Source organism: Vombatus ursinus, unplaced genomic scaffold (assembly GCF_900497805.2).
Source record: "Vombatus ursinus unplaced genomic scaffold, bare-nosed wombat genome assembly UNPS02014874.1, whole genome shotgun sequence".
Lineage (NCBI taxonomy): Eukaryota > Metazoa > Chordata > Mammalia > Diprotodontia > Vombatidae > Vombatus > Vombatus ursinus.
The window spans coordinates 13214949-13241801 of record NW_020954652.1 but is presented as its reverse complement, the minus strand read 5'-3'; the positions used below and the strand labels follow the sequence as shown (position 1 = coordinate 13241801).

The window sequence follows — 26853 nt, the reverse complement described above, 5'->3', positions numbered from 1 at the left end:
TATCTAATTAGTAAGGAGGATCAATTAATAAGCATTTGCTAAGAGCCCATTGTGTTTTAGGTACTGTGCTAAATGCTAGAGATACAAATACATTTAAAAAAGAAACAATCCCTGCTCTCAAGGAGCTTATATTCTAATGGACAACCAACCTCTCCCCTCACTCTCTAGGATGGGTCTCACTCACCAACCTGCTCATCCATATACTTCAGTCAACATGTCCAAAACAGAACTCAATTAACATTTCACCCACTTTCTGAATTTCCCAATTTCTGCCCATAACACCAAGGTTCTAGTCAATAGTATCATTTTCAAGTCCTATGTCTCCCTCAACTTATGTATCCAATCAGTTGCTAAGTCTCCTCAATTCTATTCCACATCTCTGGAATCTATCCCCCTCTGTCTATTCACGCACCTAATACCCTAATTCAGCACCTCATCACCACCCCCTTTTACTATTGTAATAGCTTCCCAATTGACCTATCTCCAATCCCTCATTCTTCCCATTCCTTCTCCAACACAGCTGTCTAAGTGAGTTCACTAAAGTAGAGATCTAACTATGTCACTATTCTCTTCAGTAAACCCCAGAAGCTCTAGAATCAAATAGTAAATTCCTGTTAAACAATAAGAATTTTTCATGATCTCCTTCCAAAATACCTTTATAATGTCATTATCTACTGCTTATCTTCATGCAGCCTCTCGGATTCTATTAAACTGGCCTACTTCCTGGTTCTCATTCATAAGACTTCCTATCTCTTCTGTCTTTGTGCTGGTTGGATGCCATGCCTGGAACACACTCTATCCTCACCTTTACCACTTAGAATCCCCAATTTCCTTCAAGACTAAGATAAAAAGTCACTTCCTACATGAAGGCTTTCCTGATCCCTCCAGTTATCGGTGCCCTTGCCCCAAAGAAATTAGTCTTTGGTAAACACTCATAATTCATCAATGAGTGAATAAGCATTCATCAAGCACCTACCACATGCCTGGTACTGTGCTGGGTGGCAAGGATACAAATACGAAGAAAGAAACTACCTCAGCTCTCATGCAGATAATAATTGAATCATGGAGACAAGAAGTACATATATAAGTATAAAATATAAAGGGAATAAATACAAGGAGTTTAAATACAATGTAGTTTTGGAGAGAGGACACTGGGAGTTGAGGGAATCAGGAAGGGCTTCATGTTTAGGTGGTCCATGAGTTGCATCTTGAAGGAAGACTTCTGGGAGATGAAGTGTAGAGGAAGAACATTTCAGGCATGGGGTCGGGGCAGTGATTACAAAGGAGAAAGATGGGAGCAGGAGTAGGGCATCTGAGGGATGGAGAGATCAGTTTGGCTAAATTGAAAGATAGGGTGGGGCCAGGTTATGTAGGTCTTTAGAGGCCCAAAGGAGGAGTTTATATTTTATCCTGGAAGGGAGCCACCACGTTGGATTGAGTAGGAGAGTAACGTAGTCACTTTATGAACATCACTGAGACAGCTCTATGGAGAACAGACTTAAGTTGGGGGAGATCAGAGGCCGGATGACCCATTAGGAAGCTGCTGTTATATTCTAGATGTCAGATAAGGGCATGAAATAAGGTATTTTGAGCAAAAATAAGGAGGCCTACACTAGAGATGCTGTGAAGGTAGACAAGAATGGGCAATTCACTGGATATGTTTATGTACTGGAAATACTGTGTATATGAATACATGTGTATTGAACACACATGCAAACATATATGTACGTGAATGTATGTGTACATGCACCTGTGTATATACATACAATACACATCTGTATGTATATGTCTACGTGTGTGTGTGTGTGTGTAATTTGGATCCTCATAGCAACCCTATGAGATAGGTGCCCTCTTATTTTATAGATGAGGAGACCAAGGATGAGAGAAATTTACTGACTTGTACGTAATCACACAGATAGTAAATGTTTGAGGCAGAATTAGAACTTCCTTATTCCACGTTCAGGACATAGTTTGCTTTTTTGACATTATATCCCAGGCATCCAGTACAATGCCTAACACAAAGAAGGTGATCAATAAGTGTTCAGTTTTTGACTAAACACACCTCATTCAAAGTACCTTCTCTTTCCCTTAAACTCACTGTAACCCTATAACAAAAACTTCATCAACAAAAACTAAAATGCTAACTTTATGAACAAATTATTTTGACAAATTTCAAACAGTTTTGAAAAGCAGGCAAAGTAGAGAATAGGATAGTTCCAAGAAGGTTCATGTTAAAAAACAAAAACAAAACTTTTAGTACTATTAGCCAGCTGTATGACCATGGGCCAGTCTTAAACTTGTTTGCCTCAGTTTCCTCATCTGTAAAATGGAGTTAACAATGGCACTAACTTCCCAGCATTGTTGGCAAGTAAGATGAGATAGTATTCATAAAATGCTTTGCAAACCATAAAGCACTGTATAAATTCTAGTCATCATTATTATTACAATGCTGCCACAATTATACACATGGTTAAATTAATGAGAGCAGGGCAGTGCTTTCCAGCTGCATGACTAGAAACAACTGTGGACACCACATGCCCATCCATGCCATACTGTACGTAATTTTGCTAATTCAAATCGATAAAAATTGAATAAGCCCCTCCTCTATACAAGATACTGTCAGGAACGTAAAGGTAAAAAACAAACCAATGAAACAGTTCCTGCTTTCAAAGAAAATACACTACATGGACTACAGCTATAAATATATGCAACACAAACATACACATGCATTTTTGTGAGTATTCATAGTCAGCAAATAAGAGAATTTCATATCTGAAAGAGAACTCATCAGCCATCCAAATCCACCTGTTCCTGAACAAGAAGTCCCTTTAGCATATGCCATACCCCATCAGTGGAAATGTCCCATTTGACTTCTGGGTATTTCTAACTGTTTAATAAGTTTTTACTTATGTCAAGTCTCAATAAGCAGTTTAAAAAATTGCATATACATACATATATGCAAACACATGCATATTCACAATATGCAATATATATGCCCATTACTCCCATTTTTACCCTTGAGAGCTAAAAAGAACAAGTCTAGTCTTACTTCAGAGTCAAATACTATGTCCCCCTGCATCATCTCTTCTTTGAGCTAAAGATCACCAGTCCTGCTTCAATTGTTCTTCACAAGGCATAGGAGGCAAGGACATACTTCACTACACGGACTATCCCCCCCAGCTTATCAATATCCTGAAAATTGATGCCCATGATTGTATATATTATCCCATATGTGTCCTATTGACAGAATTCCGAGTATAACAGAACACCATGAACAAAAGAGATGTTGAATAGTATCATTTTCTGGTTTATAAAATGAACTTAAACTGAAAATATAAAGCTGTCAAGTCTATTTTAAATAACTTTATCTTACATGACTGATATGCATCACTATAAAAAACTTTTAATTTCACTTCCCTTAGCTGTACCTACTTATTAAGTCAAGATTTCTAACTAATATCTATCATGTTATAACCTATGTTCACATATACATATGCATATATACACATGCATGCAACACATATGCTTATGCACACAAATATATGAATGTATGAATATATACATGCATGCACATGTATGTCTGCACATGCATATATAAACATGTATATACATAACAAGACACATGACTTCATTGGTATAGAGACTCTCAAATGAAGAAACTCCTTTCACCAATTCAAGAGTATGTTGGCTGCTCCTGAACATCTCTGACGGTTGTCTAGGGCACGGGGAAGTTGGGTAATAGAGCCAGTATGTGTCAGAGGCAGGATATGAAGCCAGGTTTTCTTGACTCAGACTGACTTTATTCACTACATCACATGGCCTCTCATTCTTAATTTAAATACCAAAGTTTTATTAATGTCTATATTTTATACCACAGACAATGCCCCACATACTCTCCCCACCTCACACCCATTTATTGTCACCAAGGACTATTCAAAAGAAAAATTAATCAATAGGCAAGACTAAACAATGCAGCCATGTATATCAAATTATATGTCTCTTCTATTAATAAAAACTAAGTTAGTCAATAAACATTTATTAAGCACCTACTATGTTCTAGGCATTGTGCTAAGACCTGGAGATGAAGAAAAGGGGGAGGGCAAAAGCTGTCCCTGCCCTCAGGACCTTATAATCTAGTGGGGGAGACCACAAATAAACATGTATGTTTATAAAACCCAGAAATAGAATAAATAGGGAATAATTAATAGAGAAAAGGTTCTAGAATTAAGAGGGGTTAAGAAAAAGATAGGATTTTGGTTAGGACTTCAAGGAAGCCAGGGAAGGCAGTAGGCAGAGATGAAAAGGGATAACATTCTAAGCATGGGCGACAGCCAGAGACAACGTTCAGAGTTAAGAAATGGAGTGTCTTGCACTATACTTTGCGAATGAACTCAGTTGTTGATAAAAATATTTTCATTCTTAACTGCACCAGATCATCATCTGCATGGGGTAATTTTTAAAAGCTATTAAAAAAGATCATAGACAAGGATTACATGAACCAGTTTAGATGGTACAGTCCCATTCTAGCTTCAGGTCTTTTTGAATGATGCCTTCAAAAGAGCCATCAAAATTATCCATAGTCCCAAAGACTAGTGGATATTGATATAACATAGTGACTGTATTCAAAAATAACTGTTCATCGAGAGAGGTCAACCTCTCAGGAAACTATGACTACTGGTCTCCAATAATAGGAAAATAGAAAATATTTGGATAATTGTGCAAGATCAACAATCTAGGGCTAATAAGAATCATTTGTGATACTTGTGGAATCTATTCCAAGCTCCACAGTCTGAGATTCCATTTGTTAGGAAACCGGAGTGTCTCCTTAAAACTCGACTGGGGAAAAACCCAATCTTAAAGAAAGGAGGCAATTCGTACACTTTCTTATCATATAATATGGCTTCCCACCCAGAGAAAGTCTCATGCAATGCATAGTTATTTGTTAACCACAACATTACAAAAAGTAAGCAAAAAGGCCAATCTCTCTCCAAAATAAAAAAAAATCTTCTGACATTCCTAAAAAAAAAAAAATCAAATAAATAAATAAAAATCATGATGGTTACTGGTAAAGCTGTGATCTTGAATTTTAAAAGGTAATTTACATGATTATTTCTCTAGTTTATAAAGTAAACTGATAACTAATTTTTCATCTCTATGACATTATAAGTACCAGGTTTTAAAAATGAAGACAGGAACATCTCATTAATCTTTTCATCTCTCCCAGAGCCCAACATGTAGTTGATGTTTTAATAGAATTTGTTGAATGATCAAACATTGCCTACTAAATGAAGAGTGCTAAAAGTATGCGTGTGTGTATGTTGGCGGGAGATTGAGTATTTTCAAAGACCATTTTTTAAAATAACTAAATCTATAGTAAAGGAAAAATGCAGTGTTATCTTTATACTGTTATCTTTATGTGATGCTGTTATCTTTAAGATTTTCACTTCTGAAAGTCTGAACTCTTTGGATTTGTCTTAAAAGGAAGAAATCTGACGGCCATCATGCTCAGCTTGACAAGTTATCTAGAGAGATTTGAACACGTGGTTCAGAGAAAGCAGAGATTATTTCAACTGTCATTTTTCAAGGGACTATCTTAATAAAGAATCTAACTAAGAAGCAATAAAAACAAATTCATTTGTGGGGTTTTTTTACAAGGCAATGGGCTGAAGTGACATGTCCAGGGTCACACAGCTAATAAGTATCAACTGTCTGAGGCCAAATTTGAACTCAGGTCTTCCTGAATCCAGGGCCAGTGCTCTATCCACTACACTGTGCTCTTATTTTTTTAAAAACTTCCCTATAAATCCTACTGGAGAACCTCAGTTAAGAAATAAATCTTGATATGACTGCTTCTTTTTGAATTAGATAACTTTGATATTAATTTAAATAAAATGTATTTAAAAATGAATCTTATTCCAAAGACAGGAAATAATGAAGTAAAAAGCAAAATATTACTTTCAAAAGTTTCTCATTTTTTCACACAACTAAAACCTGAGATCATTTCAAGGAAGCAAGGCATTCCAGTTTGAGTAAATACATATAAAAACAGTGTATGTGGAAAATTTCTAGGGGATAATTGTAAATATAAATTGACATTTACATAATATTTTCAGATTTGCAAAGTGCTTTAACCACATAATTTTATTTGGTCCTTTCAACAACCTTCTCAGGACTAAAGATATTATTATTCCCATTTTAAAGATGAGGAAGTTGAATCTAGAGAGGTTACATGACCTACCTAAGGTCATCTGGTTAGTAAATGGTAGAGTTGGTATTTGTACTGATATCCTGAAAGTCCAAGTTCAGTATACTGTCTACGTCACCAAGCCACCTCTCAAGACTGAGTGATCAACCATGTATTTGTTTTATGAGGACCAGACCAAATATGTTTATAGAAGCTCCATACTTATAAAAAAATACATTGTTATGACAAGTAGGTGGTAAAGTCGACAGAATGCTGATCCTGGAATCAGGAAGATCTGAATTCAAATCCATCCTCAGACACCTGCTTGCTATGTGACGCTGAGCTCAGTGTCTCCAACTGTAAAATAGGGATAATAATAATACCTACTTCCTATGGGTTGTTATGAGAATAAAATGAGATAATTTTTGTAAAGCACTTGGCACAGTACCTGGTACATGGGTAGGCATTATATAAATACTAGTTATTGTTATTGTTAAGCATACATTTGAGCTAGACTTACAAATCCACTATTCCAGCTCCCTCACTTTGTAGATGAGTAAAATGAGGCCTTGAGAGATTAAATAATTTGGCACACAATCATATTCCTCATGTAGCAGACATACTACTCCCAGTCTCTTTCCACTGTAATAAATTCTGCTTCATAAGCGCCTACAAAGGACTTCGTTGCACATCATTGTATTATCATCTACTAAAGAACTACTATAATACATAAGGATTCTGAAGGCTTTACTAACAGAAGACAAGTTCTGATAAGGCCTACAACAAGCTGGAAAAACTTAAATTCTTCTACTGAACTCAGGAAGAGACTACATGCCTGTCACCTACAGGAAGTCTCATAAGCAGGAGCCTCCCAACCAGATAATTGTTTTTGAGCATGCTCACTTATGAAGATTGTCTACTATGATATGGAGATGTTCTGAACAACATTTTAGTTTAGGATATATCCATATCAACAACAAAGTGAGATGTAATAACAAATACTAGCTCACATATATTTACTACTACTTTCTTTATGGCTTCTCATTTGGATCCAAAACAATTTTGTGAGGCAGACACTGCTGGTACAAATCCCATTTTACAACCAAGGAAACTGAGACTCAGGAAGATCGAGTGACTTGCTCATTCCCATGCAGGCAATAAATGTCTGAGATGGGAAACAACCCAGATTTTTGATGCCTCCATGTCCAGTCCTCTTTACATTAAATCATGCTGCCTCCCATAAATATGTCTTCAGTATGCAGCAGAATAGAGCAGGATCAAGTGAGGTACAAAATGCTTTTGAAGGTCCCAAGAAAGAAAAACAATTCCTAACTGGAGAGGTAAGGGAGGATTTCATCAAGATCTTTATTGAGTATTTCAGTTTGGTTAGAAAGAACTTCTTTAATCATGAACTCATCCATCTTTTCTTTTTACTTTTTTCCCCTTCTCTCCTCCAAGTCTCCATCTTCCCTTCTGTCTTTCTTCTCTGTATTTCTTTCCCTCCTTTCATCTATCTCTCCTTCCCTCCATCTCTCACTTCCATTACCTTTTTGCATTTCTCTCATATCCTCCCTCTCTCTCTCTTCCTTCATGTCTCTTTCCTAAAACTCTTTCCCTCTCCATCCTTCTCTCCCTTTCTTCCTCCATCTCTTTCCCTTTCCTCTCTCTCTCCCCACCTCTTTCTACCTTAACATTTTTCCATCTCTCTCACTCTACCCACTCTTTTTCTCTCTTCCCACCTCTAGTTTTCTTTCTCTTTTTTCTCTTTCCCTGGCTCTCTCTGATTTTTCTCTCTCCCTATCTCTCTACATTCAAATGTTCTTCCCCTCTTCTCCTTCTCTCTCTGCCCCCATCTCTCTCACACACACACCTAGTGGTTGTTCATGAAAAGTAGGAAGGAAAAGTAGTCATTCCTTTACCTTGGTACCAAGTATATTCATGGACAGACTGTATATTTTCCTCAAGGCTGTTTTTTATTTGTTTATTTTTAAAGACTAGCTGGTATAGCCACCCTCTCATGCCCACTCTCCCACTCTCTCCTTGAGTCATTGTTCGTGTGGGCCTCCTCTGAAAACCTAGATGAATGAGTGGGTAAACACTTAAAAAGAAAAAATAAGAAGTTAAACATGGGTTTTAATTAGCACAAAAATGAAAGAAATAATGAAATGTGAATCCTGCAAAAGCACAAATTCCTGAAGTCTACCTACAGACTGCAATGTCTTCTCCATGGTCCAACAAGTCTCGCACTTAACTAGGTTAGAAGGCTGCTAGAAGGTATAAAACTGAAAGTCTCATCTTCCAAAATGCACTAAAACCTTATCAAAAATGACTTTACTCAATCCCAAGCTTCCTTCCAGGACCAGCTCAAGTATCACCTCCTACACAAATCCTACACTGATCCCCTCTGTTACTAACATCTCTCTCCCCCGGGAAATATGTATGTATATATATACTGGAGAAGGAAATGGCAAATCACTCCAGGATCTTTGGCAAGAAACCCATATTTAACCACATTATTTTATTTGGTCCTTTCAACAACCTTCTCAGCACTAAACATATCATTATTCCCATTTTACAGATGAAGAAGTTGAATTTAGAGAGATTACATGACTTACCTAAGGTCATCTGACTATTTGAACTGATATCCTGTAAGTCCAAGTTCAGTATACTGTCTACATCACCAAGCTACCTCTCAAGACTGAGTGATCAGTATTAGTGTGCTATGATCTACAGTGTCATGAAGAGTCAGATATGACTAAACAACAAATGTACATACCTACATAGGTACATATATATTTCACATTTACTTATCTGGAAACGTGGTGTGAGCTTCTCAAAGGCAAGAGCTATTTATTTATTTTCATTTTTGTAAACTCAATGCCGACACAATACTTGGCCCACAGTTACCGCTTAACTGATGTTTGAGGAATGAGTAAATTATTTATTTGAAATGCTAGAGCAGCATAATTCTGAAGATTTAATAGATCATGGTGGTAGATAAGCATATTTACAACAGTGCCTTGAAAATATTAGGTACTCTATGAAATAAACAAATATGGAATTAGGTCATATTAAGTGTTCATTAAGTACCCTGCAGTATGCTAAGCATTTAAGGAAAAATAAGTATTTCTGTAATGCCTAATATAGAGAAGCAATTTGGAAAGGACAGGCAGGGGTTCTTAACTTGGAATCCATGAAATTATTTTTAAAAATTAATAACTGTATTTCAAGACAATTATTTTCCTTTGCAATCTATTTTTTTGCATTTACAAACATTATTCTGAGAAGGGATTCATGGGATACACCAAACTCCCCAAGGGGTTCATAACATACAAAATGGCTAAGAACCTCTGGTATAGGGAAAAATAGATTGAAATCCAGTCCCAGCCCTAATTCTTATTAGTTTGAATAAGTTATTCCTCATTTAGGAAGGCAAAGTCATCTGGTATGGATGAAGGAGTGGGGCTGGAGTTTAAGCAGGTACATAGAGTTTATAAAAATCACAAAGGAAAGCATGCTGGGAAATCCATAAGAAATGAATAAAAGGATTGCTGAAGCATCATCCAGGACTGAGCTGAAGTTTAATAGTATGAATTTTGCTGGGGGGAGGGTGGTTCACACCCTTATTATACCGTTCCCAAATAATACTCAAAAGGCTAGAATGAGGAAGAGAAAAAGCGGATAATAGTGGTTGACATAGCCCTGATGACTGGTGGCATGGTATGCATTATAGCAGGATAGAATCTGGAGGTCCTGAATGGAGGTGATTGACCATGCAGTAGGAGCATAGGAGGTCAACAATTTGGGTTAAGAGATCAAGAAACAATAAGAAGCAAATGCAGCTGAATTCTTGACAATTCAGTGAAAGAAGGCAACTGGTTTAGAAGAGAGGGCTATTTAGAGTGCTGAAACAGGTAAAGAACTTGTGGTCAGGGAAGGTGAGCACTAATTCTGAAATTGTATGATGAAGTGTAAGGCACAGCCATGCTTATGGGTTAGAGATGAAGGTCCAAGGAGCTGGAGAGAGAAAAGAACTATGGAGTTTGTCAGAAGGCTCCACACAGTATAGATATTAAAGTCACAAAAGATGGTAGCAAGGGTCAGAATACAGTGGGGAAAGCATGAGCCAAGTGCCAAAGTCTACCATGGCTATGGAGGTGACTGATCATGGCAGGGGCAGGGAGGAAAGAAAGAATGGAGATGAGACAAAGATAATGATGTGTAGAGGGAAATGAAAATGACTACTTAAAGAGAGAATCTTCCAATCATAGGCAGCTTATAGCAGTAGGAGACCAACTGGATTTGTGAGTAGTGTACACGAATAGGTCTCAAGAAAACCTGAATTCAAAATCCACCTTAGACAATGAGTAGCTGTCTTACCCTGAGTAATTCATTTGATCTTTCTACACCTAGTTTTAGAAAAAAGGGAGGGGAGGGGAAAAAGGAAAAAAAAGGAAGAGAAGAAGCATTTCTATAGCATTTTCAGGCTACCAAAGCATGTAATATCTATTATTTAATTCAGTCTTCACAACCTCCCTGTGAAGTAGGGGTGATTTTACAGATGAAGAAACTGTGACAGAGAGATTAGGTGACTTCCCCAGGGTCACACAACTAGTGTCTCATGTGGGACTGGAACTCAGGCTTCTCATCTTCCAGTCAGGCCCTACATTCTCTGCATCAGTGGGTCTCAACCTTTTTGTTGTGAAAAGTTCTTTACATTCTTAAAAAAAGGTGGCAAAGAGCTTTCTTTGTTTTCTATGGGTTTTATCTATCAATATTTTCCATATTAGAAAGAAAACATCTTAGTATTAATAGGAAAATAGTTTCAACATCATAGATTTTGAAGGATCTCCAGACCACAGTGAAAAATGCTGCTCTAGACTGCCTATATGCCCCATAAAAGGCACCAATTCCTAAATTCATGAACAAACAGGGGAGTGTTTTATATTTATTTTCAAAAGTGCTTTCCCTTCCACTATCCAATTTACACATATGGAAGAATAGTCTGCCTTCAAGAACATTTTCTTCATGTCATGTCCTTACTCAGAAATCTCCAAAGGCTACCAACACCATCACCTCACGTCCATATTTCTCTACTTTGCCCTCATGACCTTCAATGTTTCTCTGGCCCTTTTCCCTACAACTCTATCACATCAACTTCAAATCTCAACATATTCATTCCACACCAGCTCTTACGGATCAATTGAAGCACCCCATTTTATAAGCATATGGTAATTTTCACATGTATTTATATCCATGTACATTTTATATGTATGTGTGTGTATATATATATATATATATATATATATATATACACTATATATACACATATGTATGCATAGATGTCTGTATATGTATGAAAAGACACGGGGGAGAGACAGGGAGAAAGAAGGGGGAATATATGGAAATATATTCCCAGACTATAAGCTAATTGAGGGAAGGGACTAAGTCTTCTATTTCTTTTGTATCTTCCTAGGGACTCAGTGAATACTGAATGTGTTAATGGAGAAGTGAACAATTTTCACAACCTTTCTAAGATACTCTGATGGATCTGTGATTTCCCCAGACTGGGTATTTCCTCTAGAAGTGAAGAACACGACTCTTTTAAGCCATATCATCCTGTCCGATTCTAGTCCGTCTTCCCATAAACCCTTCATCGAAGATCAACACAGAGGATCCTATGAGTATTTGGATATTTCATGGCCACCAGTGCTGCAATCAGATTGTTCCCTTGCTCTTCCTTACTCTTGACTATATGAAGCCACCCACATTTTGAAGTGTCTTTATCCTCGATGTCTTTTGAGCAATTTCTTCAATATATCATTGATGGCAATACACTTCAACCTACTTATTCCTACTCTGTGGTCTTTCTATTGCCTTTTGGATCACATCCATTTTTTATGCTTCTGAGATTTCAGTATCCCACGATTACCATTCATATAACACCACAGAATTGCTGAGAGAGAACTTGCATAGCAAAGATGGGCTTTTCCAATAGCAAGGAGCTTTTAGCTCCCTGAAAACTATGCACAATTCCCCAGATGCACACATAACTCAGCAAATGACAACACACTTAAGTGACTACTACCTTCCAGGCACCATTCTAAGTTAATCTTTCGCTCAAAGAAAAAAAATTACACCCGTGGGGAAAACAAAAGAATTTCATTACCCAAACTATACTCAATTCCTACTTAAACAATTCAACAATCATATATTCAACAAGTATTACGTATGAGGCAGTGTCCAAAGGGTCAGGAATACAAATAGAAAATTAAAGGTGTCAGGCTCAAAGAGTTTGAATTCCAATGGATATTGGTATTAAAATATATTCAATGGGTACAAGTCTTATTCTCAAGCTTTTTTCTAGAATCATCCTCCACAAATATTCCCAGTTAAGTACACCAGGGTTGAGCAGCACTTTTCTAACAGTTTATTTCTTTACTGTTAATGTACTCTTCTGATACAAAGAAATTAGTTGAACTTTCAATATTTTGAATGAGACAGATGCACAAAGAAAAAAAAACTGCAACCATATGTGTTATTCATTAAATATGAATATATGTAATATGAACAGCCCAACAACATTTCTTATATTGTTAATATTTGGTAGTCTTGTAAAAACCCTCACAGGCATTAGAATTATAAATGTTTTTATTCATTGTTGTTGTTCAGTCATTTCAATTGTGTCTGACTCTTCGCAACCCCATTGGGGATATTCTTGGCAAAGATACTAGAGTGGTTTGCCATTTCCTTCTCCAGCTCATTTTACAAATGAGGAAACTGAGGCAGTGTTAAATGACTTGCCCAGGGTCACACAGCTAGTATCTGAGGTTGGATTTCAACTCAGGGAGATGATACTTCCTGACTCTAGGCCCAATGGTCTATCCACCATGCTACCTGGTATTCCTCCTTCTCCTATTCCCAGAGAGCTGCCCAATGTGATACACAATTTTGAAGACAAAAAAAATTAGAAGAAAATAATCATAACTGATAAATATATAGAAAAGGTATGGAAGACTTTTTGACTTCAGAAATAATTTTGATTTAAGAGCTAATGATGCATTAATTCTTTGTTCCTACTTCCCAGAGTATGAGCTCCTTTCAATGCCCAGTATTTGCCCCAGTTCTTGACACAATCAGGGTTAATAAATGCTTGCTGACTTGCCTTGTCACTTTTTAAAGTAGTGGGGAAAAAAGATATTAAGAAAACATTAAAATAAACAAATTTAGGTATTCTCTAAATAAAGCACCATGAATTACAAAATTTATATCTGTTTCCCCTATTTCATATTGCCTAAAATAGTTGCTATTGGATTTTAGTGTGGGAAGATTTTCAATTCTTTGTATTTGCCCTTAAGCTCTACCTTATAATAACCATCTTCTCCTTCCAGCTGAACACCAGGTAGGTTTATATACTATAGTCCATGAACAATTCTCTTGAATCATTCTGATTGCTAGGTAGCACCATGGAAGTTGCTACTGCTTGCAGAATACCTTTTGATCCTTAAGGATAAGAAGTGAATAATAGTCTTATTGAACCACAAAAGGTTATTCTATCACTACTTTATGCAAATAAGTCCTAGTTCTACATATGTGGCCTCAGTCTCAGCCTCCCATAGATGTCTACAACAGAACTTATTATCTTCACCCCAACCCTCCAGTCTTCTTAATTTCCTTATTTCTGTTTTAGTACTACCATCCTTCTAGACGCAACATCATTTGCAATATCAGAAACATCCCTAACTATGAATTCTCCCTCACCCTTCCTATCCAAAAAACTTCTATCTTGTCAATTTTACCTTTATACTATGTCTCAAATATTCCTTTCATTCTGTCTCTCAAGAGAATAAAGCCTTTTAAGTACCAGGTATGAGCTACCTCTTCTAATTTCTCAGTATTACCTTTGTTAATCTTACCCCATCTCCTTTTTTTTTTTCTTTTGTGCTTGGTTTTTAGAAATGTTGGTGCATATGGAGAACAATGGCACATGCAAATAATATTGTGAAGTAGGAGTCACTATATGTCCCAAAGTGTGAGGGGATGCCTAGTGTCTTACCCGTCTTTTCTTTTCATTATCGTTCTCTATTTTAAAGTCCATTTCATTCTGTTTCTCATTCTAGATCTCTTTATAGCTCGAGTACTAGCTACCCTTGGGGTCTCATAAATTCCATCTCCAGAGATAAGATGCTGTTGAAGAAGGTATAACTCTATTTTCAAAAAAAAAAAAAGAGATTTCCTAGGACACAAATTCACATCAAAGGAAATTCATTATAAGGTCTCTGCTTCTTACTGAAAAAAATATACCTCCATTCCTAAGAGAACTTTCTTTACTGGAAACCTTTTCTTTCCCTGTTATGAAGCAAGATTCCTTTTTCTACTTGTCCCCATCCCCAACCTCAGTCCTTTCTGCCTCTAAATAATTCCCACTCTTTAGAGGTCACTAACCTTTCAATGTATACCAATATACTTAATGAGAATACATCACCTAATTTCTCACTTTCTCTTATTTCCTCTCTTCCCACTCATGCGACTTCCCACTCATTTATTCCTTTTTACAAAAGATATTGATTCACTTATAGGTGGACAGTAGATTTAGATTATAAATTATTATTATTATTAATAACTATCATTTAAATAGCACTACGTGCCAGGAACTGTGCTATGTGCTTTACAATATTTTTCTCATTTGATCTTCACAATAACCTTGAGAAGTAGGTGCTGTTATTATCTCCATTTTACAGATGAGGAGATGGAGCAAACAGAGGTTAAGTGAGTTGCCCAGAGTCACACAGCTAGTAAGTGTCTGAGGCTGAATTTTAACTCAGTCTTCCTAGGTCCAACACTGTTCGAAATTCCTGTAAGTCAAATAATTTGCTCTTATTTTAAGATTATCTCAAATTCTTCTTTTGGTGAATGGAAATTTTCTCCTTCTTTGGTGAATATTAGGCTAGATTTTTCAGCAGCTATTTTTTTTAAAATGCTATACACTATTCCAATCTCTCCTAAAATTTTTCATGAATATGGAATAATCCTATTATTTAAATTACCATTCTTTCACATTTAAAGGTTATTCACATGGCTTGAAAAAAGTATAATTTTATCGGTCTATACTTTTTCGTTCACTTTTTTGGCTGTTATCTGTAGATTTTCTCTGTGTTTAGAAATCCTAGCAAGGTTTCTTAGGCTATTTATTACATTCAGGTATCCAGTATTTTTAAAAATGTGTCATTTTTATTTTGGGTGATACATTTTCCTCAAGGGTTATCCTGTTATCAAGGTCGGTTACTTGTCTGACTCTGACAGAATTCATGTGATCTTTGAATGTTGCCACTTACTCCTTCATTTCTGCTTTTGTACTTTTGCATTGGAAATATGTTCATCTCTCTCTGAGTGTTTCTATTTATTTGGGGAGAGAAATTCTCCATCATGCATTCAGTTTTTCCTACTCTGCTATTTCTATTTTAATTCTACATTGAGAATTCTGATTTCTGACCTACATTCATTCTCAATTTCTTCTTTCCAGAGTTTTATTTCTCTTTTGAAATACCATGATGATTCTTGCACTTTCAGAAACCCACAGGCTTCTCTTACGGCCTTATTGGTTCATTTCTCTTCACATCTTTGTATAGGCTATTTTTGTTTGGTTTGTTTTTTGTTCTTTGAAATTTTTCTAATATTTCCTTCCATTTAAGATCCTTTTCTTTGGGATTATTTGCACACTTGGCTTTTATTGAAAGAGTCTTTCAATCTTTTGTTCTTTCTTTTATTATTATATGTTATTGTTATATTTCTTAATTTAAATAAGATTTTAGGAATATACCTTATTCTTTGGCCCTTCAACATTATACTGATGCACACATCTCTCAAGCTGATCTACTGGGTGACTTCATCTTCCTTAAGTTGGAGCTTATGTGGGAAAAGACCTAGCCTAGTTGGGTCCCTAAGGCTCAACATCATTCTACCTACATAAGAAAGGACATCTGATCTGCTATTCTCTTGTTTGACAAGCTGGGTGACACAATGGGCACTGGGCCCAGAGTCAGGAAGACCTGAGTTCAAATGGGGCCTCAGACACTTACTAGCTTCACCCTGGTCAAGGGTCTTTTCCTCAGTTTCCTCATCTGTAAAATGAGCTGGAGAAGGAAATGGCAGACCACTCCAGTATCTCTGCCAAGAAAACCCCAAATGGGGTTGTGAAGAGTCAGACACAACTGAAAGGACTCAACATCAATAACAAATAATTCTCCTGTTCAAATCTGGGTTCAGATTATTTTCCATACATTATTGTTTGTCTAAGACATATGCATGGTTAGAACAACTCTACCAACTATTTATCCAACATCCCATCCAACTATCTACTGGGACACCAGAGGTCAATTAGCTTGGTCATTCACCTTTTCCATCAGGAGAAGTAAACTATTCCTAATGGGAAAAGGTGAATACGATAGAACATCCAAAGACCCTGCCTTTACGTTGGGGAAGTTAATCCACTCAAATTTGAAATTTGCCTTGAGATAGAGCTACCTGAAGATTGGAGAGTTATTGAGTCAATTCACATTTTAAATCTGGATATCTAGGCAATCCCACACCATGTTTTATCCCATCTCATCATCAGCCAGGGACTAGTAAATATGGGAATATTACCAACTGCTCCACAACCTCTTCCTTCTACTTTCCATCTCCTGTTCAGGGAACAATAATCAAATTAATATTACCATTGTTAACCAGAAATGTTGTGAAGATCTATTTTTTGTCTATAACTCTAATTCTAGTGGAGTAGTAAACGTCCTATAGCTCTACTCAGTCTCTGGGGCTTTCTACACCAAAGTCCTTTTACTTGGGTATGACTCCTCTATACATATCTTCCCCTTAGTAGAAAATAAATTTTCAAGGTCAGGGGCAATGTAATGGGAAATTTTCATTATTAAGGTTAACGTTAGGGATGTTGATTCAAAGTGGGAGTGAGTCTTATCTGTGTAGTGTTGGTATTTTTATTTCTTTTGATCTCCTTTTCATGTGAGACTCTTTTGGAGTTCCTAAAGCTGAATGCTGCAGTGATTTGGGGATAAGGTATGTGTCATTAATTACAAATTTTCTCTATGTTATTTGGAATGGAACAACACTCTCCTTGCTGACCAACTGGACAACATGCATTCATTTACTCTTTTTTTTTCCTTTGTGGAAAGTTACCCAGTAATTTGGTAATAATTTTTTAATCTTTGATCCATCAAATATGATCTGACTTCTTTATTTTTGCTTTACACTTTTATTTTGTTTTATGTACTCCCCCCCTTACGTATAGGGATTCAATTTCAAGGGAAATGGTTTTGTGGCTGTTTTTCCCTCATAAATAATTATGACATAATAGCAGAAGGCATCATTAAAATGTACTAAATTCATTTTTAAAATGACACCCAATTATAACAAAGGCTGTCCCTATAAATTTGAAACAGGTGAGACTGAAGTTCAAAATAAGTAATGAAAAGGCAATGCTTAATACTACACATGTATCCCAATTTGGACATCAGAAAAGAAAACACAAGAGTCCCTGAATAAATTAAATATAAGGAAATATAATGTTGGGGTAATGGAAGAATTTTTATACCTGGATTTTAAAGAAATAGCTTGAAAACTATTTCCATATAACAGAATTCCTTTTTAATCCTGAATTGTTCTGTTTTTTCTCTCCAAATCTCCTTAAATGATTCCTAAATTAGTGTTTCCTTTTATATTTTACATTTACCACGCAACTGCTTAGTTCATTAGTTCCCATTCTACTAGTTACTTTCACCTAATCATATTGCAAGGACAACCAAAATATTCAAGGATTTCATGCTGCAATAAGAAATAGATAACCATAATGAAATGTGAGCTAGTATTCCTTAAAGGCTCCATGCAAACACAATGTCCAATTCCACTTTCTAGGAACAACATAACCAACTTGTCTGGGAAGGACCTATACTATGCCATATGAGACTTCATCTGTGGAAAACCAGAACTTTTCCTACACAAAAGCTTACTCCCAACTGGATGTGAATCAAATGCCATCTATAAAGTTTGCATTTAACTGCCTCTGAAAGAAAGATACTATCCATCAGGCTTCCACTTTGTCTTATCTTCAGCTGAGAGTAAAGGATAAAAAAAAAATTAGACCAAGAGATTTTAAACAGTGCTATTTAGAAATACTCGCCTCAGGTTATGTTCTTATATGTAGAATGTTGGAACTCAGCAAAACCAGCAGAAAAAGAACAAGTCTTCAACATGACAGCCTTTTATCACCTCAAAACTGTTCTGGATATATCTCACCCTCTCAAATCACCACAGCATTCAACTCTAGGAATTCCATAAGTAATGCCACATGAAAAGGAGCTCAAAAGACACATAAAAATACTAACACTGCACCACAGCTTCCAGCCCCATACTGACATGAAATAAAGCAAGATCCTCTCACACTGTGAATGGAAGATCCTACTGTTAAGTTACTAAGTCAAAGTTCTAGTTTGTAAACAAACATTTTCAGTAAGACAGTATACAGTACATGCATGATTACAGTTCAATAATTCCTCCATTTTCTATCCAATTTGCATTCAAATTGCAGTCCTCCTGTCTCTTGTAAAATATCAGAAATAAGTTGGTATCAAACCATTTTCTTCAAATCTTGTACAACAACAGTAGTCAGGAGAACCTCTTTCTGACCTGGTGGCCTCAGGCACTTACTAGCTGTGTGACCCATGGCAAGTCACTTAAACTCCACATGTCTCAGTTTCCTCATCTGGAAAATGAATATAATAATACCACCTAGCTCCCAGAACCATTGTATGGATCAAATGAGATAATAGTGCTTGGTAAACCTTAAAGAGATAGATAGAAAGATACAAAGATAGATAGATAAATAAACAGATGTGCATAAATATATATGTACATATATACGCATATGCATATGTGCATACGCACACACATATGTGACATATATATATGGAGAAAGACATATATGTCTACAGATATAAATATAGACACAGATATAGCAGCTAGGTGATACAATGGACAGAGTGCTGGGCCTGGTGTAAGAAAGCCTCATCTTTTTTAGTTCAAATTTGGCCTCAAACACTTATTAGCTGTGTGACCCTGGGCAAGTCACTTAACCCTGTTTGCCTCAATTTCCTCATCTATAAAATGAGCTAGAGAAGGAAATGGCAAACCACTTCAGTATCTTTGCCAAGAAAACATTAAATGGAGTCATGGAGAGTTGGACATGAATGAAAATGACTGAACATCAATATACATACATATGTGTATGTGTGTATATATGTATATATATATATACACATATATGCACATATATACCCATATTTACAAATATACTAGCTATTATAATTACTCTGAGAGAATTATAATTATTCTGAGAGAAATTTCACATATTATTTAGATTATTAGCATTGAAAAGCCTTGACCCATGCCAATGAAATAAAAGATCCAGCAATGTAAATCATGACCTCTTTATACTTTTAAATTTTGTTCAATTCTTATTCAGGCTTTCTCATATATAGAATATTTGTCTTCACCTGGGAAACTGTTCATGTAGCCTAGTAATATATTATCCTTCTATTTCATTCTTGATTCCCGCCCCCCAAACTTTTCATTCTTACCTTTCCATAGCCCTATGAAGTAGGTGGGCATGCAACCAAATTTAACAAAGCAGGACACTAAAGTTCAGCAATTTGGGAAGGTCACTTGGATTCTTAGTATAGCAAGATCATGAATCAAAGTCTCCTGACTTCAGTAAATCAATTCAATTGGAGGAGAAAGTACGTATCGGTATTCTGCCAATCAGGGATGGGGGTGGGAGGTAGGTGGTGCCAGCTAGGTGGTGCAGTGGATAGAGTACTGGGCTTAGAATCAGGAAGACTCATCTTCAAGAATTCAAATCTAAATCATACAGCTAATAAGTGCCTGAGTGAGGCCATGTTTGAACTCATGGAGATGAATCTTCCTGATTTCAAGCTCAGTATTCTTTCCACTGTACCATCTAGCTGCCCACTACAATTGTAGGGCTGAGGTAGATGAGAATGAAAGAAGGGGAAGTAGGAGTTAGGGGTTGCTGTAATTCAGCATTATTGAGACTGGATGATGGCCATCCCCTCTATATATGCCCTTGATCTCATCCCCTTTTCAACTGCTACAGCAGATTATCTTCACTGTCATCATTATCTCTGTTGGTGGGGGGGGAGAAAGTCACTAGAGACCTTACTGCCCCTTTAAGCTATTGTCCTATATCACTCTCCACTTTCACAGATAAATACCTAGGGGCAAAAAGCTCTCTACACTTGGCCTCTACTTCCTTTTGTTTATTTTCTCAACTCTTCACATTCAGACAGAATTCTAATGGCAATCTCACCAGAAATTGCCCTCCACAAGACTATCAGTGAACACTTAATTATGAAATCCAATGGTCTTTTCTCAGTCCTCATCCTTCTGAACTTCTCTATACTGTTTGAGACTACTCACCATCTCCTAAACACTGTCTTCTCTCTGGGCTTTCACAACACTGTTCTCATCCCTCTTCCTGCCTATTCTCAGATTCCTAGGCTAGTTCATTATTCATGACACTATCAGAGCATTCCTGAAGGTGCCATCATGGGTCTCCTCTTTTTTCTCTACACACTCTCCCTCAGTGTCCTCATCAAAGCTTAGGTATTTACCTCTCTCTAATGCTGATGACTCCAGATATATATATATGTGTGTGTGTGTGTGTGTGTGTGTGTGTGTGTATGTGTATGTATGTATGCATGTGTGTGTATATGTAGGTAGGTATATGTATATACATATGTGTATATATGTATATTATATTTGTATGTATGTATATACACACATATATATGTATATGCATATAACCAGCCACAGTATTACCCTTGACCTTCAGTTCCATGTAACTAACTTCAGTAAAGCATTGACCTTTCTCTGTCATATGGCACCTATCCCATTCTCAACAATATTTTGAAGATGGATGAAAGTGGCTCAGCAATTAATTCTTCATTTCCATCAGAAGTCTCAGGTGTGGTTTTGTCTAGCGCTGCTGACAAATTCATTGAAGGCAGTTAGATGTTTTTTTTTTTTTGAACATTTTCCAAGATAGATTTTCATTAGTATGAGAACTACTAAAGGTGTCTAATAAAAATATTTATGAACTTTAAAGATTAAAATAGATAAAATATATTCACTCTATCTGGCAAGAATATAATTAGGGCACTTATAAATAGTTACAGTGTCATTAACTATTTGCTTTTTATCCACATGGAGGGAGAGTAACCTTAAAATGAGTCTTTTTATAAAAATAAGTAGCTGCAAGTAATTATTTGCTTCTGTGCCAAAAATAGTCTTTATTTAAGCAGGTAGTGTGCAAGCATTGCTTCCATTTGAGTGAAGTACAAGAGATTTAAGTATCATATATACATATATATGTGTGTGTGTGTGTGTGTGTGCATGTGTATGTAGACATACACACACATTTAATTTTCCCTCATTTAGTTCTCATTCTTTCACTCTGTTTTCTCCTATCTCACCCAGGCTAGAAGTGTGGAGGCCTCTCGTGGGACCAATCCCACTACTGGTCAGGAGGAGACCTGCTCCGCTTCCTTGTTCAATCAGTTAACCCCAAATTAAACAAGGTGGCCCCTTCTCTCCTAGGTGCTCCCTATATTGCATTCAATGAAGATACCCAATCAGCTTAGCTCACTACATGACAAAACTTCAGAGTTCATAAGATCTGCTACTCTCTACCTTCCTAATAGCAGGGATTATAGGTATGTGCCATGACATCTAGCTCCCCAATTGATTTATGAATATCACACATTCCAAGAGTTGCAAAGGATCCCAGTGACCCTCTAGTCCAACCATTAACTCAACAGGGGTGATTTATAAAACAGCCCTTTACAAGCATCATCATTTAGGGAGAATAAAACCACTATCTTCCCAAAGCAATACATTCCACTTGGGGACAACTTTAATTGCAAAGAATTTTTTTTTCCTTTTATAATTAGCCTACATTGCCTCTCTCATTTTTTGCTCTTAGTTCTGTTATCTAGGCCCAACTCAGTTCCCTCTTTTGCATGAAATCTGTTCAGATACTTAGCCATTGCTATTATCATACACATACACACACACACACTCATGTAACCCATCACTACCACTACACCATCACCACTGCCACCACCCACCACCACCACCACCACCCTTTTGTCCTTCCTGTGTCAACGGCATTCTTAAAATGTATTGTCCAGAAATGACAATACCCAGATATGGTATGAGCAGAACAGAGTACAGGGGAACTATCATTTGCATAGTTCTGGGGGTTACTAAGTTTCTATTACTGCAATCTAAAATTACATTTATCTTGATTGGGAATACTACCATGCCACTAACTTAGAAGCTTGAAGTCCACTAAAGATCAAGGTCTTTTTAAGATAATTTTGTGATATATTCTCAATCTTTACACTTACATAGTTGATATTTTGTACCCTGTATATAACATTTTACCTTTTTTCTATTTAATTTATTTTAATAAATTATGTAGATATCCTTCTTGCTGTTTCTTTCTCAACCAACAACAGCAACACCCAAATCAGAGAAGTTAAAATGAATGGTAGGAATAGAAAAAAAAAGAACACATTCTTAACAAAGGGACTAACATAGCTCTTGTTTCATTTTCGACTGGAGTGTGATCAGAGCGTGCCAGAAGCATACCTGTGGAATGGCTGAATTAAGCTGCCGCTGGAGCGAGTCTCTATCATAGATGACGTCCTGAAGTCTCTGCTGTGCAAGTGACAAGCTTTCCTGCGTCTCACGAAGGGTTTCTAGAAGCCGATCCCTTTCATCTAACATATTCACCATCAGCTGCTCAAAATGGGAATCCGAGTCTGAGCCACTACTCTGGGACCCCCTTTGGCTCATTGGGGTGTCCTCGTTTATCGTGGGCATCACCTCACACATCATTGCTTAAAGAAAGGAAAGGAAAAGAACGGTTAGTAAAGAGAGCATCGTCATGATACACCGGCTCTTTGACATGTAGGTTTCTGACCTTCGAAGGACTGGCCTTTCTTATTTCAACAGTTGTACTGTTCAGTGTTTCCCTACTGAGATCTTCATCTCTTTGGAGGTCATGAAGGTGAACTTTCAGTACCGCTACTTCTGAGTCCTGGGATGCACCATTCCCTCCAATTCTCTTTATTAAACATATGTATCTAACTACCTCTAAAAGAATTTCAAATTCTACTGCTTCTGAAAAAAAAAGTTTCATAGTGAAGTCTCACCACCCTTCACAGAAGATGGGGAGCTAGAAGAGGCATTCTGAGTCATCTAGTCTGACTCCCCCATTTTACATATGAAGTAGCTAAAGCCTAGAGAGTATAAAATGACTTGCTCAAGACCACACAGGTAAGAATAGGCAGTTTTCAGAAGAAGAAATCAAAGCTATCAATAGTCGCATGGAAAAATGCTCTAAATCAGGGCTTCTTAAACTTTTTCCACTTGTAATCCCTTTTCATGTTTAGGCAACATTAGTTGGCACTGCATAGTAATGAGGGCATGAATAGTGCACAGTGCACATGCTTTGTGTTCAGAACCAAGGCTGCAGAGAAGTTACAAGATGCAGTAGGGGCAAGCAATGCCAGAAACAACTCGGATTCATTACAGTTTGACTTTTAATTAATTTTTTGGTTGTTGCACCTTCAGAAACCTTTTGCTGCTGCCAAATTTTTTATGACTCCACATGGGGTCACAACCCACAGTTTAAGAAGTGCTGCAGTCTAAATTGCTACTGATTAGAGAAATGCAAATTAAAACAGCTCTGAGATACCACCTCACACCTATCAGATTAGCAAATGAGACAGAAAAGGAAAATGACAGATGTTGGGTGGTGGTATGGGGAAATTGAGACACTAACGCACTGTTGATGGAATTGTGAACTGAGCTAACCATCCTGGAGAGCAATTTTGAACAATGCCCAAAGAGCTATACAACTGTGAATACCCTTTAACCCAGTAATACCAATACTAGGTCTATATCCCAAAGATATCAAAGAAAAAGACAAAGGACCTATATATGCAAAAATATTTATAGTAGCTTTTTTGTGGTGACAAAGAATTGGAAATTGAGAGAGGAATGGCTGAACAAGTTGTGGTATGTGATTGCGAAGGAATTCTATTGTGCTGTAAGAAATGATGAGCAGAATGGTTTTAGAAAACCCTGGATAGACTTATATGAACTGGTGCAAAGTGAGCAGAATCAGGACAACATTGTACACTGTAATGTTGTACGATGATCAATTGTGAATGACTTGGGTACTCTCAGAAATACAATCATCCAAGACACTTCCAAAGGACTCATAATGAAAAATGCTATCTAACTCCAAAGAAAGATATAATGGAGTCTGAATGTAGATTGAAACATAACTTTTTCACTTTATTTTTTTCTTGCTTTTTTGCAACATGGCTAATATGGAAATATGTTTTGTGTGATTTCACATATATAATTGGTATCACATGTATTGCCTTCACAATGGGTGGGGGAGGGATGGTATAGAAGGAGAGAAATCAGAAATAGATTTAAAAAATAAACATTAAAAAACAATTTTTTAACTAAGAAATATTATGTAAGTACTTACAACAGAAATAAAAAGACCAGACAGGTAGTAAGGAAGATAAAATTTGAAAACAAACTGTGCCATACTACCTTTAAACAAAAAGACTTTTAAAATAAAATATTCTCTAGTCGTCTCACAATCTTGGTCATCCTCTCACAGACATAATACAGTTCTCTTGTCTCTCCTAAAATGTGAGGCTTAAAATCATTCACAGTCCTCGAGATATGGCTTGACTAGGTCAGAATATAGCAGGACCACCATCTCCCACATTCTGTACCCTATGACACACAATGCTAGATCATACTATTAATATATTGATGTTGCAGTCCACTCAAAACCCTAGGTATTTTCCATAAGAGCTGTTGTCTCCACTTCCACACTTCTCCCATTTTGCATTGGTGAAGCTATTTTTTTATCTCATTGTCATTTTATATTTATTGCTGTTAACTTTGACTATTTCCTTTGTTGTATTATTCTCACCCAATAACATTCTTATCAATGTGAATTCTGTCATCCTACTTCACACCAAGCTTCATGTCATCTTCTAATTTCTAATCCATGCAACATATTCTCTTATCCAAGTCATTAAAAACAAATGTTAAATAGCACAGCGCCAACCCTCCAAGTTGAGTGGCTCACTGAGTAGTCACCCATACAATATTCTATTGATCTACTCATTGAGTTACTCTCAGAAAAGGAAATCTCAGTACAATGGAATTAAATATGTTTTTTTTAAAATAATGCCATGCTGTCTTTTAGTGATCACTTTTTCTGTAAGTACTCATTCTTTTAATATTGTTCTAGAACTTGATTAGAAGTAGGGCTCACTTATCTCTAGACTCTACCTGCCTCCTTTTTTTTTTTTTTTTTTGTTTAATCAAGGCAACTTTTGTTTTTTAGCTCCTCACTCATTCTCTGAGACTTTTCAAAGATTCTTTCACTGGCTGAGAAATTTATTTGGCCAACTAAATCTTTTTGGTTTGCTGACTTGAATTCACCGCAGGTAGTAAGATATGGAGTGCCTCAACCAACAAGCATTTATTAAGCACCTACTGTATACCTGGACAATGTGCTAAGCACTAAGGCAAAAAAAGTCTCTATTGTCAAGAAGTCCACATTGTAATAGGGGAGAAAACATACAATCAACTACGTACAAACAAGATGCATACAGGATAAATTGGAGGAGTTGATGAGATAACCAAGTAAAGCAATATAGAGATAGAAGGAAAGTGGTTCTAAGACAGATCCTGGGGAAGCCTAGGGTTAGGGGATACAATGTGGATTGAGATATAACAAAGGAGACAGAGAAGGAGATGTCAAACAAGTAGTCAGAGAAACAGGACAGAGTAGTGGTGTCCCAAAAAGATAGAAATAAAAGAATATCAAAGAAAAGGACATCAGCAGAGACACATAACATTCCAAAAGGATGAGGATTGAGAAAATCTCGGTTATCTGGAGTTTCCACTCCCTGATATCCATTTTCATTCAGTCCTTCCCAATATAGACATTGTTGCCCTTGGAAAAGCAAACATAAGAAAAGCAGAATTTGAGTAGTCCAAATCCTTCTGTTTGAAAACATAGACAAAACTCCTCTCCTTTGAACAAAATCTCTCAATCTGAGAAGTTAAAAGATTTGCTTAAGGTCCTACAGATAGGAAAGGAGTAGAATGGGACCTGAAGTCAGCTCCCCTAACTCTGCAGCCTGCCATCTGTCCTTAATACTAGGCTAATTCCTTTGACTTTTGACCTTCCTTTCTACCTTTTTATCCTTTAAGCTATTAAACTTGCTCACCTTCACCATTAAACTTTTAGAAAGATTATTTTATATTGAATGTCCCCAGTTACCAAGCACTTCCTCACTCCTCACCTTCAATTCAAACATCTATAAACCATTTCTCACAGACAAGCTACAGATGTAAAGCATCATGGGATAATGGATCTAATAATGGACAATGGATTGAGAGCCACTAAACTCACTGTGAGGCTGACTCAAGGTCAGGTAAGTCCTATCTCCCAAATACAATGGTTGTGC

At 36.7% G+C, this 26853-nt stretch overlaps 1 protein-coding gene across 1 annotated transcript in view; it reads right to left on the bottom strand.

Moving 5' to 3' along the window:
* PPFIA2 (PTPRF interacting protein alpha 2) overlaps positions 1-26853 on the bottom strand; it is a 664632-nt gene that overhangs the window by 626178 nt on the left and 11601 nt on the right. The window contains exon 2 of the mRNA XM_027842480.1: positions 22925-23175. Within this exon, the coding sequence (XP_027698281.1) occupies positions 22925-23173 (249 nt within the window). The 5' untranslated portion in view covers positions 23174-23175. The remainder of the gene's footprint in view (positions 1-22924; positions 23176-26853) is intronic.